Source organism: Vombatus ursinus, unplaced genomic scaffold, assembly GCF_900497805.2.
Source record: "Vombatus ursinus unplaced genomic scaffold, bare-nosed wombat genome assembly UNPS02015129.1, whole genome shotgun sequence".
In the NCBI taxonomy this organism is placed as follows: Eukaryota; Metazoa; Chordata; class Mammalia; order Diprotodontia; family Vombatidae; genus Vombatus; species Vombatus ursinus.
Genome location: NW_020954907.1, coordinates 2,114,173 through 2,130,888, shown reverse-complemented (window position 1 = coordinate 2,130,888; position 16,716 = coordinate 2,114,173). Strand labels below are relative to the sequence as shown.

The window sequence follows — 16,716 nt, the reverse complement described above, 5'->3', positions numbered from 1 at the left end:
CATTTCAAATAATACTTGCTGTTGGTTTTACATAAATACTATTTATCATTGGTAGAATGTTTTACTATTTATGTTACGATAGCTCCTCAGTAAATGCCCTTTCTAAAAGCTGATAGTTGATTGATATGGGAAGACACACTAGATAGGGGCTCATGAACAGTAATAGAAACTACAACCCTAATCCTAGAAACCTGATAGAGAAAGTAATGTTCTTACCTCTGGGAAGCAAACCTGTCAGTGCCAAGTGTGTTTGGACAGTGAGCTCCAGAGGGAATGCCACAGGTATTTTTACTTTTCATTCTATCCCTAGAATTTAGTACAGTAACTGGCCTACAGCAAGAGTTTAATCCATGCTTGTTGATTTATTGATAGTAAGTGTATAAGAGATGGCTTTGATTGATTGCTGAAAGAAGATTTGTACTTAAGTTCTCTGAATCCAAATACATCACTTTTTATATAATATCACACTATCTTAGTAGGAGTCTTATGGAAACTTTCCCAGCTGCAAGGCTACCCTCAGTTATTATTTTAACAATACCAATGAAATGCTGCCCGTCTGCTATCTCTCATTCTTACTATCTGACTGAGCAACCTCCTCATTCTCTCTACCATATATATGTTTGTTGTATTTTATGATACTAGTCGATTGAAAGTCATCATCACTGGTAAATGTGCCACCTTGCCCCTGTCAGGTATCTCTGCAATGTTACTTGGATTATTTGTAATCTTGATTCTTCTAAGATTGAGGTCCCAGGATTCTCAAATATATATTTGGAAGGTGAGTAGAAGCAAAAAAAATTTACAGTTTGAGTCCCAGAGTGTATGTCCTAGGAATTGTCCCAGAGAAAGACCAGAGAGAAAGACCCCACCTCTAGAATGAACTTGGACATTGATTCTTTAAAAAGAAAAGGACAGATCCATTTCATGCTTTAAGACAATATATTTTCTTTGGGCATCCATCAGACAGCAGGTTACAAGAGGTACGGGCACAATCTAAATGCCCAGAGGATCTCAGAAGCCACAGAAATGGCACTTTGTGGTTTGAATCAGTGTGCCTAAGATTTGACAATGTTTTCAATGTAATGAAGATCCAACATAATGGCCACATGGTTCCCAGGCCCTGCTGCTCTGAATTCCAAGGAACGGGCGATTGTTTCAAACCTTGACAAGTTCCATTGGGATGCAATGACTTTGGAAGGAAGATCTCGAGGAGGAGGTGGAGTTATAAACCTATATACCGTGTGACCTTACAGATTATAGAAGGATTGTTTTTCTGTACAACAGTGAACATACAGGTAAACTTGTTGAAGATTTCCTTGCACTTGTCAGTGTCATACCCTATGGGCCTCATCAACCTGTTGGTAGAAAAAATTGGGCAAAGATTAGAGTGGTCTTGGAAATGATGAATAATTTATTGACTCTTACTCTTATTCCAGAAAGCCTCTTATCATATACCACCTGTCCTCCCCAACCACCTAATGAGCCATCTCAATCTACCCACAAGTACAGATGAGAACATATTAGGTCTTTGGTGCTAGTTAGTGTGCACTAAAGCCCAGGATCACACAGCTAACAAGTGTCTGATCTTGGATTTAAATAGAAAAGAATAACAGCTCTTAGATTTTAAACTAGAATAGACCTTAGAAGTTACCAAGTTCAAAACCCCCTTTTGTAACTGATAATGAACCTGAAGCTGACATTGGTCAAGTGACTTGCCCAGGATCACACAGATAACATGTATGTGTCTGAGGAAGGATTTTGACTCAGGTCTTCCCAACATCAAGCCCAGTGTTCTATGCAGTATTTCCCCTAGAGAGGTTAAAGTCTTGTTCTACTCTTTCCTGATTGGATCACATCTGGAATATGATGTCCATTTCCGGGAGTAACACTTTAGGAAGAAAAATTATCACCTGGGGCACATTCACAGGATAACAAAAATGGAGAGAATGAAAATCAGTGTCATAAAAAGATAAATACAGGAATCATAGCCTGAACCTTCTGTCACAGGGAAGAGGGAATAGACTTTCTCAACTTGCTTGGCCTCAGGGGGCAGAGCTGAAAGCTGGGGATAGAGGCTGAGAAGAGTCTGTTTTTTAAAGAAGTTCAATGGGAGGAAACCTTTCTAACCATGAGAACTCTGCAGAAGGAAAAAGAGCTGCCCTCTCTGAAGGCCTTCAAACAAAGGTCTATTGGGCATTTGTTGAGTAAGGGTTTCCAGTTCTCAGATGGGTTCTACTCCATAGCACATGAGATCCTTTCCAGCTCAGAGATTCTGTCATTTTACATTTGTCTATTTAGGGTCTGCCATGAACTCACGTGCTGCAGCACTCTATTCCAGATGTTTCATCACATGTACAGAGGTTACAATCAGACAGCCATTGACTGCCAAACTTACGCATTGTACCATCAACATCCCTGCAACCTAAGACAGAACACGTGCAAATCTTCTGTTAAATTGCAATTTATGACTCTAGAAAAAGATTTACTAAGTCCTTAAAGCCACCTTGAATTGTACCACACTAAACAATTCCAACAATGGAAAACCTGGGTCACTTTTAAAGATCTCCAAAGAAGCTCCTACCGTTTCCCTTGGCAATCTCATCCAATGCTTCACAAACCATTCAGTTAAGAACAGCCCTTAAATCATTCCCCTAGCATTCACAGTGACAACTGGAAACATCTAATACACTAATTGGGAATATAAGTGTTAGAAGAGCAATGGTCAGATATAAGCTCCCTGAAGGCAGGGACTTTTTTTTAGGATTTCTTTATTTTCCATCTTTCTTTCCATAATTAATTTCTTCTTTGTAGTCACAACCTTTTGCCCACAGTAGATGTTTAATAGACGCTTCATGAATTGAATGACTAAGTAGGTGAGTCCTTGAGGCACAGAGAGGGCTATAATTTGCCCAGCATCACAAAGCTTGTCAAGTGTCAAATGCAGGATTTAAACCCAGATCTTTCAAATTTCAATCCTAGCTCTCTAACCACTAATGCACACTACCCCATATCATATGGAAAACACAAGGACTGAATCTTAATTATGTGATAGAAGGGAGATTATGGGGAAAGGACCTTACATGTGTTTTTAGACAGCTGCCTCTTTTTTCCATCTCTGGCATATCTTTAGATTAAATCCACTTTTCCCACCTTTTGCCCACTACTCCCATCCCATGGGTCTTGGCTCCAATGGACACAGATAGGCCATTTAAGTTTACCCCAACCACTTTTCCTGCTAACTAAATCCTCCTGTCCCTAAGACAAGAAACAGTTGTAAACAAAGATTTACCTTGTATTGGAGCCCCTGGATTGATCTCCAAGCCAATATATTTGCACTGAGCATCACAAAATGTCACAAAGATAGCCAAGGAAAGGAGAACACTTAGCATGGTTTTCTATCAGAAAAAAAAGAAAAGAAAAAAAAGATTGAAGGTGGTTCAGGAGGGGAAGTGGCTAAAATTTTTATTTTTTAAACTTTTATAGCCGCCTTCACATTTTATTCCACAGTCACTACCCAATAGACAATATCTTCCCGGCAATGGACCCTTCCTTTGTAATAACAAAGTCTACAAGGGGGCACAGTGGATAAGGCACTGGGCACGGAGTCAGGAGGGCTTGAGGTCAGTTTGGCCACAGATACTTACTGAGGGACCCTGGGCAAATCACTGAGCCTGTCTGCCTCCGTTTCCTCATTTGTGAAACAGGGGCAATGCTTGCCTCTCAGTATTGTTAGGAGGATCAAATGAGAAAATATTGGGGAAAAGTACTATTATTACCTAAAATAGTCAAGCAAAACCAACCAACACAGCTAAACAATTATGCCTCATAGGATCCCAGGATCATAGATTTAGAATTGTAAAGAAACTTAGAGATCATTGAGTCTAGCACACTCATTTTACAGATGAGGAAACTCAGGCCTTGACAGTTCTCTAACAAGACTTTGGCTTGTTCAGAGACCACAAGCTAGTGGATGAGGCATGAGTTCCAGCCTTTGTCATGCTGACTCTTAATATCCACTACACCTCTACATATTTTACCTTCTATGTCCATAGTCACCCACTCTTCTGACAAGAAGAGACAAATACTGTGTGGTCCTGGGGAAGTCACTTGCCTCTGCTTGCTTCCATTTCCTGCATTGTAAAATGGAGATAATAGCACCTACTTCCCAGGTTTGTTGTGAGTATCAAATGAGATAATGCTTGTAAAGCACTTAGCACAGTGCCTGGCACATAGTAGGTGCAACATAAATGCTAGCTATTCTTACTGCATAGACCATATTGCATAATAGCATGTTAATACTATTCTTAGTATGAATAAATACATTTTGTCTCCTATCCTTTGGAAACTAAACTGTTTATTGCATTTCATCTGAGCTCAGAGGACTTTTAGGGGATTTTTCTTTCCATTTCCATCATTATACTAATTTTGGACAATGTTTTCTTGAGCCTGCTTTCTTCACTCTGCATGAGTTCATTCAAGTCTTTCCATTTTTCTGTGATTTCTTCATATTTGTCATTTCTTAAAGCACAAAAATGTTCCATTCTATTCATATGCCATGATTTGTTAAGCCAGATCCAAGACCTTGAATTCTAGTGTCTGGGACAAATTCATTTGGAAGGGAAAGAGATTTGGGGGAGAAGTGAGGAAATTAACGGGGATGATGATGTTGAGTACAGAGTACTGCCTGACTACAGGTGCAGTCATTTTGGGAGAGGGAGTAGCTTGCTGCCAATATGGTTAAGTAGAAGGCAGTAGCCTGGAGAGGTGCATTATGACAACGGATTTTGGGTATGGCAATATGGAGGTAATTAGCAGTTTACAACTGAGATAAAAAAAAAAATCTGTGATTTAATAGACAGTGGGGGCTCCAGAGGAGGAACTGTCCCTACCAAAGCAGAGAGATGACTTCTCTACCACTTTTAGATCTAGAGAGGTAAGCAGAAGACAGACAATTAGGATACATGAGAAGTAGGACTTGAACCCTGAACTTCCTGACTCTTGAGCCTGCTCCCGGTGCACTATATCATACTGACTGTCTCCAGGGAGCCCAAGAGGAAATTCACCAAGGAGCCCCTTTGAGAACTTGACAACTTTCAGGAGAAACCCAAATCCCTACCTCACAAAAACTGAGTAATATGCCTTCACTTCCCTTCAAAGATGAACCATTACTTACCAATGTGTCTTGGTATCCTCTCACTTCCAACTGGCCATTACTCCTGAAGGAAACCAGGTCAGGACTAAGATAGATAGACAGATAGATAGATATGCATGCATGCATGCATGGGTGTATGTGTGTATATACATATGCATGTGTATATATGTATATCATTTGTGCATATACTATATAAATGTATGTATGTGTATATATGTATATGTGCACATGCATATGTAAGTATATTATTTTATATGTATATGTTTACATGTACATATATACATACATATAAACAAACACATATACAAGTATATATACATATGTGTGTGTATATGTATATATATATCCACACACACACACACACACACACACCAGAGTTAGGGTGAGGGTTAGGGTTCTCACCCACTTATGCATTAAATGCTCTCCCTTCTCACCTCAATCTCTGGAAATCCTTCCCTTCTTTCAAAGGTCAGAGGTGTCCCTTTCTTCCAGAAGCATTTCATGATTTCCTCCTGTATTAGTGTGAATGTATGCATTTTTATGTTTCCACTACTCCCCTTAGTAGACTATGAGCTCCTTGAGGGGAGGCATTATCTCACTTTTGTCTCATTTTAGGTTACAACTGCTTATGAGGCAGTTAGTGAGACTTGGATAAAGTGCTAAATCTGAAAGAGCTGAGTTCAAATTCGGCCTCAGACAAATGATGCGTGACTCTGGGCAAGTTACTTAACCTTTGTTTGCTCAGTTTCCCAAACTCTAAAATGGGATTAGTAAATGTGCCTACCTCATGAAATTTTTATGAGAATCAAATGAGATAATGTTAATAAAAGGAGTTTCGCACAGTACCTGTCAGGTACTAGTTCCTATGCAAATGTTTATCCCCTTCCCTACCCCCTGCTTCCCATAGGACAATTCATTAGGAGCAGGACTCAATGGGAACGGGGCCAGGAGAGCAAGTTTTTATGTCAGGAAGAGGCCAGAGCTGGCTTTGTTTGGGTCACCACAGTTGGGTTCCCTGGGCAACATGTGTGACTTCAGGAGGGGGAGGAGGCAGAGAGAGGTTATGATGAAGGATGGAGGCAGAGACAAGAGCATTTAGGTCACAGGTTAGCATGGGCCTGACTCTGTCTCTGCCTTCTCTGATTTGAAATAGTCCATCCGCTTGCCACCTCTCCAATGAGCATTTTAGGCCCAGCATCTGTTGACAGTTGGGCCAATATCCACAGCATCAGGGTCAACAATGACCTCAAGCTTCTTTCCCTTGTTGTCAGCTAAGTTCAAAGTAAATCATGGTATGGTGAGGAGGTACCTGGAAGGAAAGATCACAATTCAGGCAGCTTCTTACTCACAGGTATGTCAGTGTGTGTGTGGCTCCTCACTCTTCAGTCCCATAGATATGCCTCAGGGGCTTGGGCAGTGCATCCCTATCAAGATCCTGCAACTCCCAGGTCACTGTCTTTATAGCTGATTGTTGTTGCTGGGCTAATTCACAGGCCTGAGTGGGAGGGGACCTGAGAAGCTAGTCATGCAGCAGGTGGTCTGGACTGACACCCACCTGCTCAATCACATGAACATTGAGACTAGGAAAGTTAGCTAACCTTACACACCTGGATTAAATGAAGTTTGCCAACCTCACATCTCAAACACTAAGTATAGCCAACCAAGGCAATTGTTGGGAATGTGGAAACTTCTGAGGTCAATCAGTGGTCAGAGAGGCAGGCCAATAAGTGGTCAAACATGGAGTCCCATTGTCCAGCTAGGGCCCAGAAATAGGCTATTCCTCACAGTATTTCTTAAGATATGCATGGTAAAGGGACATAACTTCTTGTCACATGAAGACCCACTGAAGGAATTGGTGGTGTTTAATCTGAAGGAGAAGGGTGGACATGTTAGCTCTTCATGTATTTGTATGTGATGCCATAAGAAAGAGGGATTAGTAATCTAATTAGTTATCATTACACATTTTCTGATTAGCCCCAGATGTTAGAACTAGGAGCAGGGAGCAGAAGGTACAGAGAGGCAGAGTTAGACTCAATGAAGGAAAAATTTACTAATACTTAGAGCTGTCCCAACATGGATTGGGCTGCATGGGATGTGAGCTCTCCCTCTCCGGAGACTAGATCGAAAGGATGTTTAGAGCACATTTCTGCTCAGGGACACATGGAACAAGATAGCTTCTGAGGTCCCTTCCACCTTGGGGACTTTGAGCACTTTCCAAATTTTGTGTCTTCAGTTTAAAGTCAGACTGTCTGAAAAGTGAGAGGGGACGGATCTTTTCCATTAATTCATCTTGAAAGTTGGTTTTTTTCTCTTTTGAACCCGCAAGTAAATCAATCATTTCAGACATAACCATTTTATACTGCTCCAGTTTGTTAAATATGTAACTTTAAACCTACAAATCAGACACCTTTCTGTCTAATGACTCCCTCCCTGGCAGCTTTAATCTTAGGGTAAGCCTGCTGATGGTTTCATGAGAATGGTCAGTTCCCCTGGTGTGCTGAGCACAGGCACTCACTCAAAATTTCTGACTCATTCATTCACCCGGCAAACATTTATTGAGTGCCTATATGGGTGTTTTTCCATGGGACAAGCTATCCTGCCACTGCTATTCTCATGACCAACTTTTACATTTACTCTGTATTATTTATACTTTCTTCATCCCTTTCTTAAGTCTACACTATGAATAAAACAATAAATCCTATCCTGCTTTGTACCTTTTGCAGTTCCTAACATGTAAATGTTCACACTGAAAAGTTAAAAATCAGTTTTTAGGAGTTTGTTCAAGCTGACTCCAGCACACCACTGCCTCCATGCACCAATGAGGCATCAAAGTTGGATTTCTGTAGAGGCCCTCCCTCAATCAATAAGAATTCAGTGAGTCTCATCCATGGGTCTAGCTAGCACTGTGTTAGATAGAATCTGGGCTCGAGGACATGTGCTGATTTTATTGGGATAGGGAGCTCTCAGGTAAGGAAATTCCCTCTACCAATGCAGCTACACCCCTATATATAATCTTAGTAAGAGCCTGGAGCACTGAGAAGTCACACAGCCAGTATGTCTTAGACACAAAACTTGAACCCACATCTTCCTGGCTCTACCCACTATGCCAAGCTGTCCCACCAAATAAAGGATATAGCATTAGGACACATGGATCCTTCTGACTTTCTAGGGAGAGAAACAAGAATAATAATTTCATCCATCTGTGCATAGTTGGAAGACACATGAGACCTTCCTCAGTGAAGAGCCACAAGAAAAGCTCTGGGTCAAGACTTAATAAGTCATCCTATCCCAGTCACATCATTTTCTTTTTAATAACAGTCCTAGCCTGGCATGGCAGAAAAAGATGGCAGACCTAGTGCATCTGCATTTCAGGAAGATATTTGACAAAGTCTATCATATTCACGATTGAGTAAATAATTATAGCCTCAGTTTTATGGGACAGATTGCAAGTTCTAGAGATGTTGAAGAGAAATGGAGCTCAGAGAAAGATGGCACAGGCAGAGACAGATTGGTGGAGGAGGAATGATTTAAATGGGGCTTTGAAGATTGGGTAGAAAGAACTTAATTCAATAGAAGGGAGAAAGGACATCATTCCATTCAAGAGGAAAAAAGTAGTAGCTTACAAAAGTGGGCCTGACTATGTTCTAACTGAGGCACAGAGAGGAAATCAGTCTGACTAAGTCAGAGGGTGAATGTGAAGGATTAAGGGGAATAAATTGGAAAGAATCACATAGAGCTAGATTCTGCAGAGTGTAGAAAGGCAGGCAGAGGCATTTGGATTTCATCCTCAGCCTTGAAAGGAAATTATAGAAGTTTATTAAGCATAGCACTGTTCTTGATGACAAATGATTTTTTCAGTCAGCCTTTAAAATTGGACTTCCTTTTTATATGCTCAGAGAAAGAATGGAGAAAGCTGGGGTACTGGGCCATGAGTTAGAAGAGCAACTGTCATAGTCATCCTACTAACAGAAATAGAAAAGTTGAAAGGTTTAGCTAGTTTCAGATGAAGAAGAAAATAATCACCTGTGTTTTAGACATGGTGGGTGTCCAGGTCTGGTACTCTTGGGAGAGGTCAAAGGTAGGGATGCAAGTTTGGCATGTATCTGCATAGACAGCTGTTACTTTTGTAAAATCCTTGCGACACATTTGTATGCCATGAAAAATGCATCCTCTCCTCTTCCTGAGAAGGTCATAAGATCATAGAGCTGGCACTGGAAGAGACTTCAAGGGCTGTTTTGTCCAACTCTCTCATTTTACAGCTAAGGAAACTGAGACCTAGAGAGTTAAAGTCACTTGCCCTGGGTCACACAGAGGCAGGATCTTGAAGCCAGCTCTTTTAGCAGTACAACAATAAAACCCCCTTGCTGTGCTCCTTACCCTTTGCCTTAATATTCTGAAGTCACCTGATTCCTGTTTTAAGCCTGACTCCAGGGTTCTCTGACCTTCCAGGCATGTCCTAGACTAGAATAAAGTTGGCATCTGAAGGTGTGATCAATGGCACAGTTGGCACAGACCTTGTGACATGAAGTTATCACTGCTCAAGCCTTTGGTGCTTTCTGTGACTAAGTCCTCAGACACTTTATAGCGTAGTCCAAAGCATCACCCTCTCTGTAGAGACAAGCAATACAGGGCAATACAATCGGAGGGAAAGTCCCCAGATAGACTGCCTCCTCAGAACTGCAATGATCTGCTCTAAAGAAGTGTCTTCTACCAACCTACCACATTCTATAGTCACAATATAAGAAGCCGTTTATGGAATATATGCACAGGTGTGGACACAGTGTGGGCCTGGTGTCTCCATGCACCCTGGTGAACAGAAGGCACAAATCTATACTCCACACTTTTCTCTACTGCCTACAGCAATCTTCAGCATGGGAGCTAAGCTAATGTCCCTGCCTCTCAGCACACAAAGTTATGTACTGCCAGCACAGGGGAAAGATAAATTGAGTAAGATTTATTTTATTCAACTTCTTAGTCTTCTCCCTTCATTCTGACTTGCTATAATATAATCTGGGCATATGACTGGGTCCTTTTTCATTTTTTTTTCTCAAGAAAAGCCCAATTTAACAGTGTGAGTAAGATGGCCAGTTCACCCTTAAGATCTCACTTATCTGTCTAGAGAAACTTAGACTTTTGATCCTGACTCTGCCACCATTTCAATATTTGTTTCTTTTCACCAATTAAGTTTCAATAACATAAAAATTAAATTTAACAGTTTTGGAGACACACATATAATCTCCTGCATGTCATTTTAATGTATGGCTTGCTTAGTAGGAGACAAGTTGAGTAAATTTTGTGTCTTTACATGATAGGACAATTTAGTGAGATTCTTTTGTGTATTGGAGCAAGGAGATTTGTCAGGTGCTTTTAACTTTTGAAGGGGCTGAGAAAGATGGTTCACATTTACAGGTTGGTGGCAGGGGTTGGTGGATGTGAGGAAAGGCCGAAATGAGTTTCCCAGCTTATCTTAATAGTTTTGGAAGGCAATAGTAATATGGCCAGCACTATATATAATAATATTATGACACACATGCACTATATATGTTTATGTAATCGCTAGTATTTATATAGAAATTTAAGGTTTCCAAAGTGATTTACATAAATTATTTCCTGTGATCCTCACACAATTCTGGAAGATGGGGCTATTACTGTCCTCTTATTTCAAATGAGGAAAAAGTGTAATTAGAACACAAGTTTTCCTGACTCCAGATTCAGCTCTCTATCCACTGTGCAGCCAAGCTGCTTTTGATTGCCCACTAATTTCCAGAAATTCACATCTGTATTTTGATTCATGCCAACTTATTAAAACTGTCAAGTTACACAAATCCCATTAGCATAATGACTTCTCTGTCTTGAGTTGATTTCATCCACACCCATTATTTCAGGGAGGAATAGATTATTCACCAGAGGCAAAAATTCGTCACAATCCTTACAATCATTGTACCTGATGCTATAATTCTTATTGGGTTCCTCCAATGGACAGCAGAACTACCTCTGACCAGGAAGAGCCACATCCACAGTTTTAGTTTCTATTTATCTCTTTCTGCATTCTTGTTGCTACAATTTGTTCTGGCTGTACATGAAGCTTTTTTCAAGGTCTCCAACATTAGATTTGATATCTTCCCAGTTTGCTCCACTTAATATTGTAATGTTTCACAATTCTCCTTCACTTCCAGATTAACATTTACCCCTTTGACATATAATGAAGCATATGAGATGCCATTGTGGTCCAGGGTCTCAGCCCCAGCAAGGCTGACAAATGCAGAAGTAGACAACCTTCCCGTAGTGTCTTTTCAGGGGGCTCTGAGAGTTCATGGTATCTTAGGAAAATAGTTCTAAAACCAGAAAGACACTTAGAGGTCACTGAGTCATAGAACCAGAGGGAGGGACTAGAGACAGTAGAGGGAAGAGTAAAGAAATGAAGTCAGGAGCATGACAAATACTTAAGGGGTTGCTTAAAGGAGGGGTTCTTCTCCTTTTTGTGTCACAGACCCCTTGGGCTGCCTATGGACCCCTACTTAGAATCATGTTTTCTAGTGCATGAAATCCAGATGTTTGATTACAGAAGAAACCAAGTATAAATCAATTATATTTATGTATAATTGGTATGTATATAATTACATATAATTGGAATAAATCTATAGAAAAGTATATGACATGTATATTTATATATGCCATGTAAAAGATATCATATATAAATATAAATAAATAAAAATATTATATATAAATAAAATATATCATATAGAAATATATATTTATATGCCAATTATACTGAAACCAATTATTCCTGAGTTCAAGTCCAGCCTCAGACACTTGCTGGCTATGTGACCTTGGGCAAGTCATTTGTCCCTGTTTGCCTCAGGTTCCTCATTTGTAGTTATATAGAAATATTATACACACACACACACACACATATATATACATATATATATATATATATATTTACAACATAGACCTCAAGCTAGGAATTCCTGCCTTAAAGGAAGATAAGAATTTTTTTGATGCCTTTAAGTAGATTTTTAAATTTTTTGACATATGTTTTGTTCTTACATTGACTTCATTTCTTCATGAAACCCACCTCCACTGAAGCTATACTTTGTAAATAATAATAATACTCATAATAAAAATAAGCATAAAAAGGGAAGAAAAATAGAAAGCAGTTTAATAAAACTAGCCAACCTATTAACTGAGACTGATATTATCCGCCATACCTCAACATTCTTCATGTTGAGGAATATAGGAAAGGAGAGCAGTACATAATCTCAATTCTTCTTCTAGGACAAGCTGGGTCATCTTAGAAACACAAGTCATTATTATATAACAATTTCTGTTTTTATCCTTTCCATTTACATTGTTACAGTTATGCATGTTAGGGATTATTTTCTGAGCTCTGCTTATTTTCTTCTGCATCTAGTTCTAAAAGAGAACACAAAGATTCTGAGTTACACAAAAGGGGAGGGAATACATTCCAGGATGGCTTGGGTAGCAGATGGAATGAGAAGTCTCCTTTCATCTTGCTCCCTCCTAATTTTATTGTTTTTTCATTTTTTGATTTGCTTTTTATTAAAGTTGGGGAACCTGGGTCTCTTTCATGTGTATGCAGGGCAACTTTTTCCTCTCATACTGAAAGGTAGTCATTATTTTCTGGTAATGTCACTGTACAGCTTCCATTAAGCCCAATCCTGTTTGGGTTACGTGCTTTGTTATGCATGTACCCTTTGGTATGTGAATGTGGTGTATGGGTTTTGTAGGGTATGGATCTCTGAAGTCCCATATGGTCAGTCTTTTGGTCTCTGGTATTATGTTTTTTCTTGTTTCTGCTTTCAGCTTTTGGGTTTCATCACTAGGACACTCACTGGTCTCTTTGGCTCCTATCTGCTAGGGTTCAGTGCTTGGAAAAACCCTTCCTGATAAGGGTAGGCTAAGAACTCTTTAGTCATAAGCAAGGCTATGAGCTACTACATTTAATTAAGGTTCAAAGAAAGGGAGAATGCCCCAGATTAAGACTGTCTATTTTTGGAACTCTAAACCACTAGTGCTGAGTCCTATTCCTTTATCTCAGACAGCTATTTGACTTAAGGTCAAAAAAGTCTTCTAGTGCTCATCATTTTTTATTGCCAACCTGTACTCCTTCATAATCATTTCAGGGACAACTCTTTCAACAAATCACAAAGGGTTACCTGGGTCTGAGATACCCACTCCCTAGTTTTTTGTTTTTTGTTTTTAAGCCTGAGATGCTTTTTGGTCTTCCATGCAAATAAAAGGGAGGAGGAAAAGCAAAGGAAAAAAAAAACCCAAATGGAGCTGCTTCAAGACACTGTTCTCCACCTGAATTTTTTGTTTGAAGTTTTTGCCCTTAGTATCTATATGTGTCTTCCCAGGACTTTGATACACTTTATCTGTATACATGTGTAATCAGATTATGAGAAGTAGGTGCCATTGAAGAGAACTGGCCCCCTGACTAAGCCCCAAATGCTTGTCCCTAAGAATTTGGTTAAACCTCTCAGAACTCTATCCAGGGAAGAAGTTAGTCCCTCACTCTAGCATTCCCCAGTCATCTATGTTTTCATGCATTCCTAGTTAAAAGGCCAGAGCTAAATAAAAAATTTGAACTCCAAAAGGTAAACATAAAAAGGGGAAAAAGAAACAAGAAAGAGAAAATATAAGAAATTCGATAAGGTTAAACTGTCTATGTTTCTATATGTCAAGATAATATTTGTAACTCTTAAAAATTTTATTACTATAAGAGCAATTAGAAGGAGTATATATAGACAGAGGGTGTGGATGTAAGGTAACTTTGATGGAATGATGCCCCCAAAAATGAGACAATAAAGAATTGAGAAGGAAAATTGCCCTGGAAGAAGAAAGGGGTGGCAGAACCAAGAGAGTGATGGAAAAGCAGTGACTTGCATGAGTTCTCACCCAAATCCCTCCAAATTCCGGCAAAAAATGACTCTAAATAAATTCTAGAGCAGCCAAATCCACAAAAAGACAGAGCAAAAATTTCCAGCCCTAGACAACCTGGATGGTTGATTAGAAAGGTCTATTGTACCAGGCTGAGAAACAAATGCAGTTCAGCATGGGAGCACAGGCAAAACAGGCCTCAGAAAACCTGGAACAGGCCTCAGAGGACTGAATCACAAGCAGCTGTGGCAGTTTCCAGACTTCTCAACCCACAAACACCAAAGACAACTTAGAAGGTTAGTAGAAAAAGTCTGTGACGTCTGTGAGAAAGAAACTTGGTCCCAGCCCCAGTTCTGGTGCGGCCCACAGGCAGGGACTGCTTCCAGAGCTTTTGGCTCACAGAGGGGTAATGGAGTGGCTGATCAGAGTGGGATTGCATGAATCTCTTTGCTAGTGCTGAGGCAGGATTCTCTTGCCTTGCCTGTGCTTGGATCTGGGTCATAGTTCTGGATGGAGATCCTGGGGAGAGGAGGAGTGCTGGCGTGGTGGAGATTATGCCTTGGTGGAGAGGGAATCCTCCTCAGAGTTCCAAGGCAGAAAAGAGTGCTTGTGGTCACTCATAGACCACAGCACAGGCCAGGAAAGGACTAAACACCTTGCCTTTGATCATACCACCTTGGAAGAACTGAAAACTTGTAGGTCCCTGGAAGTATCTCTGAAAACAACTGCACAAAACCCCTGAGGCTTGGCACGGTACATTCTCCACACTGGAAGCAGAACCTTACCTTAACAAAGAGTTTAAAACTCAAGTAATTGGCTGAGATCAGAAGCAAACTGTGCAAAAAATGTCAGACCATAGAATCTTTCCTTAGAGACAAAGAAGATCAAAACATACAACCAGAAGAAGACAACAAAGTCAAAGCTCCTACATCCAAAGCCTCCAAGAAAAATATGAATCAGTCCCAGGCCATGGAAGAGCTCAAAAAGGATTTGGAGAAGCAAGTAAGACAAGTGGAGGAAAAACTGGGAAGAGAAATGAGAGTGATGCAAGAAAATTAGGAAAAACTAGTCAACAGCTTGCTAAAGGACATCCAAAAAATACTGAAAAAAAAATAACACCTTAAAAAATAGCCTAACCCAAATGGCAAAAGAGGTCCAAAAAGCCAATGAGGAGAAGAATGCCTTAAAAAGCAAAATTTGCCAAATGGAAAAGGAAGTCCAAAAGCTCACTGAAGAAAATACTTCCTTAAAAATTAGAATGGAGCAATTGGAAGCTAGTGACTTTATGAGAAATCAAGACATTGTAAAACAAAACCAAAAGAATGAAAAAATAGAAGACAATATGAAATATCTCATTAGAAAAACAACTGACTTAGAAAATAGATCCAGGAGAGAGAACTTAAAAATTATTGGGCTATCTGAAAGCCATTATCAAAAAAAGAGCCTAGACATCATCTTTCAAGAAATTATCAAGGAAAACTGCCCTGATATTCTATATTCAGAAGGCAAAATAGAAATGGAAAGAATCCACCAATCACCTCCTGAAATAGATCCCCAAAAGAAAACTCCTAGGAATATTGTAGCCAAATTCCAGAGTTCCCAAGTCAAGGAGAAAATATTGCAAGCAGCCAGAAAGAAACAATCCAAGAATTGTGGAAACACAATAGGATAACACAGGATTTAGCAGCTTCTACACTAAGGGACTGCAGGGCTTATAATATGATATTCCAGAGGGAAAGGGGAATAGGATTACACCAAAGAATCACCTACCCAGCAAAACTGAGTATAACCCTTGAGGGGGAAAAGTGGACACTCAGTGAAATAGAGGGCTTTCAAGCATTCTTGATGAAAAGACCAGAGCTGAATAGAAAATTTGACTTTCAAATACAAGACTCAAGAGAAGCATGAAGAGGTAAACAGGAAAGAGAAATCATAAGGAGCTTATTAAGGTTGAATTGTTTACATTACTACAAGGAAAGATGATATTTGTAACTCATGAGATCTTTGTCAGTATTAGGGGATTTGGAGAGAAAAAATTGTATGTATAGATAGTTTGATAGAGACCACAAAGTGAGTAGAAGATGAATGGATGATATCTGGAGAATAAAATTAAGGGGTGAGAGAGGGTTATACTGGGAGATGGAGAAAGGGAGAGGTAGAATGGGGTAAATTATCTCACATAAAGAAAAGGTTTTTATAGTGGAGGGGAAGTGGGGGAAGATGAGAGGGAATGAGTGAATCTTATTCTCATTAGATTTGACTCAAGGAAGGAATAACATACACACTCAATTGGATATGGAAAGCTATCTTAATCTACAGGAAAATAGGGAGGTAGGGGATAAGAGAGCAGGGGAATGATAGAGGGAAGAGCAGATTGGGGGAGAGGGTAATCAGAAGCAAACACTTCTGAGGAGGGACAGGGTCAAAAGAGAGAATGGAATAAATGGGGTGGTTTTGGTTGAAGGGAAATACAGTTAGTTTTCCACAGCATGACTACTGTGGAAGTGCTTTGCATGACTACACAAGTATAACCTGCTTGCCTTCTCAATGAGGGTAGGTTGGGAGGGAGGAAGGAAGAAAATTTGGAACCCCAAGTTTCAAAAACAAATGTTAAAAAATTGTTTTCACATGCAACTGGGAAATAAGATATACAAGCAATG

The 16,716-nt window shown here is 39.8% G+C and overlaps 1 protein-coding gene across 1 annotated transcript in view; it reads right to left on the bottom strand.

Annotated features, from left to right (window-relative positions):
* Positions 1-952: 952 nt before the first annotated feature.
* Positions 953-16,716, bottom strand: part of LOC114031310 (beta-microseminoprotein J1-like) — a 28,941-nt gene continuing 13,177 nt past the window's right edge. Inside the window, exons 2-4 of the mRNA XM_027846367.1 lie at positions 3,290-3,395; positions 2,317-2,422; positions 953-1,355 (exon numbers count right to left, since the gene is read on the bottom strand). Of these exons, the coding sequence (XP_027702168.1) occupies positions 1,223-1,355; positions 2,317-2,422; positions 3,290-3,389 (339 nt within the window). The 5' untranslated portion in view covers positions 3,390-3,395 and the 3' untranslated portion in view covers positions 953-1,222. The remainder of the gene's footprint in view (positions 1,356-2,316; positions 2,423-3,289; positions 3,396-16,716) is intronic.